Genomic DNA, 3,726 nt, shown 5'->3' with positions numbered 1-3,726 from the left:
TAGATATCTACTCTGCTTACGGAATTGGGGTCAGTTGCCAGATGCTGACAGCGACAGGGATGATGCAGATGACGAGGCTGAGAAATAAGGCTTATTTGCAGTATTATATTTTGTTATAGGTCGCGGGTTGTCACTTCTATAGCGCCACATTTCATTGTCTACAGTAATTATCAAAGCTTCATTTTTCTTAATTGAGGCTCAAATACCTGTTAAAGTATCTGTAAATACCTACCTTACCTGGGCAAGGTCGCCTAGATACTTACCTTACCTGGTGAGGATTTAGATACTACCTGGGTAGTATCTGCCGAACACTGGCCTTGACCAAGTTATATACCGCGCACATATAGGCCATCGTCCTTGCGCATTCATAGAATATACAACCTACGTGTATTTATCACGCTATATTATTAACTACAGTCAATCTCCGTTCAATCTCTCCAACTAATTATATCATTTATTTCCACCCCTTAAGCTTCTTCATAGACCCTTCCTGGTCAAGAGCCTTATGCATATCAAAGCTCTGCCACAACAAGTGTGGCTCATGCAGCCAACCTCTCTTCGTGCACTCGAATTCCGCCTTGGCAATATAGTCCTCCAGCATGGGCCTATACTCTGGATGCGCGCACTTGTTCACAATGACCCTCGATCTCTCCTTGGGGCTTAGTCCTCGTACATCAGCGAGGCCCTGTTCGGTAACCACGACATCCAGATCGTGCTCCGTTTGGTCAACATGGGTGGCCATTGGCACGATGCAGGAGACTCCGTGGGGGTCGATCTTGGAGGGACGGGTGGATGGAGTGTGCATAATGGAGTACTTGCTGTTTCGCAAGAAATCAGCAGATCCGCCGATTCCGTTCAGCATTCGCGAGCCCATAACGTTGGTTGAGTTGGCGTGGGCATAGATGTCAACTTCCACTGGGGTGTTCATTCCGATGACACCTAGGCGGCGAATGATCTCGGGTGAGTTGGAGACTTGCTGGGCGCGGAGAAGGAGTTTGTCGAAGTAGTTATCCCAGCCATCATAGAAGCGTTTGAAACCGTCAGGGGAGAAGCGGATTGAGGTTGCAGTGGCAAACTCAAGCTTGCCTGAATCGAAAAGGTCGAGGAAGGTGTCCTGCAGGACTTCAGTCCAGACGCGCAGGTCCTTGAAGTTAGATTCAGCAAGGCCGCCGATGACAGCGTTGGCAATGTTTCCAATGCCAGATTGGATAGGTAGGAGGTCTTCTGGTAGACGGCCGTACTTAACTTCGTGCTCCAGGAACTCTATGAGATGACCAGCAATCGCTTTCGAGCCTTCATCGGCGGGGTTGTTAGGCTGGGTCTGGTCCTGATAGTTCGACTCGACAATTGCTACAATCTTCTCAGAGTCAACTGGGATGTAATTCGTGCCAATACGATCTTCAGGGGCCATGATGAGATAGGGCTTGCGGTTCGGCGGGAGGTCCATCATAGTAATATCATGGAGGCCCTCGAACGAGGGCATGGATGTGTTGACCTCGACAATAATCTTTCTCATGGTCAGTGAACTCTCGCAAGCATCGCATATTCAGTCTCCTGACAGAACTATCAGGCGACCTGAGCATTGGGGATACAATGACATACCTTGTCGGCCATTTGGATCAACTCTGGAGTAGCTCCGACAGAAGCACCTGGGATAATGCCCCCGGTTTCCGTGATGGCCGTAGCCTCAACGATTACAACATCGAGCTTAGGCTTCGGCCTGTCTTTGGTATAAAATCCCTGCAGTCATGTGAGCATTCCTTTTTGGCGTTTTTGGGGATATACATACATAGACAAGGTCTGCAGGGAACATGCTCAGGTGCTTGTCAAAAAACTCGATGCGTCCCTCATTGATGCCTTTCGCAATGGACTTCCCGACTTGATGGGGTGACCTCCGCTCGATCATATTGAGTGCGGCCCAGCGATTTTCCGTCTCTGCCCCCGATGATGCGCCCACGAAAAGCGAATACTTCAACTTGCCCTGCAAGTTATTCTTCTCTATATGGTCCGCAAGCATAGTTGGGATCATCTTCGGGTAACCTAAGTTGGATATTAGATTAACTATCTTCCTTTGTTCCATTATTCACTTGTTCACCTACCTACTCCGGTGAAGCCAGACCAGCCAATGTACGATCCATTGGGGAACAGTTTAATCAAGTCTTCTGGGTTTGAAATTTTGTCGTATAAGCTCGTCCGTCTCACTCTGGACTTCAAGGCCGCCGAAGCTATTGCGGGAGCAGACATAGTTTAGCGACCAATCTTTAACTTAAAACGTAGTCAACAAAGCAGTCAATCGTCAAATATATTGGAAACCAAAATTGAGGAAAAGCATAATACATGATAACTACGTAGATTGCCCGCGCTAAATCTAAAACGGTTCGGTTACCGACAGAATAAGCGTCAAAAGCGACATCGGGAATAATTATCGGCGTTGATTGGCTGGCGGCAAGGCTCGGCCAGTGACGTATGAAGCTCCACCAAACCAGCCGTTCTAAAGCCAGCGGACGACTGGAAATTCTTTGAATTGGGGCGGCAAAATGACCCAGCAGTCTAAAATTAATATCGAGACTCCGTATTGATCGCCGATATGCTTTTTAATATGCGCCGGCTCTCTTCGCATATTTGGGCATAGGAGGAGTTCTCGCAGTTAGGGACAGGCCGTCAAGCTTAGCACCGCTTGGCTGTTGAGCCCAGAGCGTTAGTGCCACTGTGTTTGAACCCTGATAATTCAAAATTCTCTGAGGAACTGAGAAATCCACTTGGGAACCAACATTGTTGATGTATTTACCGAACTGGTATCCATTGACGTACAACTGAGCACGGAATTTTTCATCTGACTTTGTCTTCTTGAAGGTGAAAGATAGCGGTACTTCCCATCCATTGGGGATATGGAGATCCAATTCAGCAGTGTAGAAGGCGACTCCTGCTTTGGAGGTACAGGTTGTTGGCTTTCAAGCTTTCCAGCCGTTAGTGGGAGGCTTCTGCTGATGCCAGCCTTGTCTTTCAGGGAATAGGCCGCCTTCGTCCAGTGGGCCACGAGTCTTAACATAATCTTCGCCGCCAAGGTTTGCAGTGAGTTTCCAAGTGGTATCTGATTGTTTTTCTGCCTGCGAATTCGTAGTGCAGTATACCGTTCGGGTTCTTCATTGAATCAGACCCAATAACCCAGTTTCCGTCGTATCCCATGTTGTCCATCAACATCGTCAGAACGCATGGCTTTCCCTTGGGGAGTGTGTGTATGTTTAGTTTGTATCGCCAACTGTTGCATTGCCAGCATTGAGCCCAGGTCGACTCCATTGAGCCATGCGGAAGTGCCGTATGCATTCCTTCCCTGAGTATAAATGGTGATGGTAGTCTCCTGTCCAGTTGCAACGAAATGTCCGCGATAGATGTGCAAACCGTAATCACTAGAGTAAAGACTGGTCGGAGTAGTCACGTTACTATACGTATTTGTGCTAGTTTTTTCTTGTCCGCAGAAGGCCACGCTGAACCGTCATAGTTGGTTTGAATTTCAGGCAAGGCATCGGTAGACTTCCATTGAAGACTCTCCAGGTTTGGAATATTGATAAATGGGCGCTGGTATTTAACGAGGCCATGCCATGATCCGGTGGAATTGCATGTTTCGATAGCAACAGGTTGACCGTTGATTGTCAATTTCTTTGCTGACTTCGGGGCGCCAATAACCTCAAACGGGGTCGTTGCGTTGAAGTCACCGCTCAATTGAAG

General features: G+C 48.0%; 2 protein-coding genes across 2 annotated transcripts; both read right to left on the bottom strand.

Annotated features, from left to right (window-relative positions):
* Positions 1-394: 394 nt before the first annotated feature.
* Positions 395-2,324, bottom strand: ACH1 (acetyl-CoA hydrolase). Its single transcript, XM_024467589.1, has 4 exons — positions 2,100-2,324; positions 1,790-2,040; positions 1,603-1,740; positions 395-1,507 (listed from the first exon to the last, which is right to left on the bottom strand). Exons 1-4 carry the CDS (start codon positions 2,242-2,244, stop codon positions 455-457), a joined length of 1,587 nt encoding a protein of 528 aa, XP_024324730.1. The 5' UTR covers positions 2,245-2,324; the 3' UTR covers positions 395-454.
* A 404-nt stretch (positions 2,325-2,728) lies between these two features.
* Positions 2,729-3,049, bottom strand: VC83_03950 (uncharacterized protein; the record flags this gene model as incomplete). Its single annotated transcript, XM_024467588.1, has 1 exon — positions 2,729-3,049. The coding sequence occupies one exon, from the start codon at positions 3,047-3,049 to the stop codon at positions 2,729-2,731; it is 321 nt and encodes a 106-aa protein (XP_024324816.1).
* Between the last annotated feature and the right edge of the window lie 677 nt (positions 3,050-3,726).

This window comes from Pseudogymnoascus destructans (assembly GCF_001641265.1).
Source record: "Pseudogymnoascus destructans isolate 20631-21 unplaced genomic scaffold scaffold_8, whole genome shotgun sequence".
In the NCBI taxonomy this organism is placed as follows: domain Eukaryota; kingdom Fungi; phylum Ascomycota; class Leotiomycetes; order Thelebolales; family Thelebolaceae; genus Pseudogymnoascus; species Pseudogymnoascus destructans.
The sequence above is the reverse complement of the archived record's forward strand: the minus strand, read 5'-3'. Positions and strand labels throughout refer to the sequence as shown.

Coding starts and splice junctions, on each gene's coding strand:
- ACH1 (XM_024467589.1), bottom strand. CDS start 2,244: ATGTCTGCTCCCGCAATAGCTTCGGCGGCCTTGAAGTCCAGAGTGAGA. Junction 2,041..2,099: donor GTCTGGCTTCACCGGAGTAG/GTAGGTGAACAA, acceptor TATCCAACTTAG/GTTACCCGAAGATGATCCCA. Junction 1,508..1,602: donor TGATCCAAATGGCCGACAAG/GTATGTCATTGT, acceptor ACCATGAGAAAG/ATTATTGTCGAGGTCAACAC.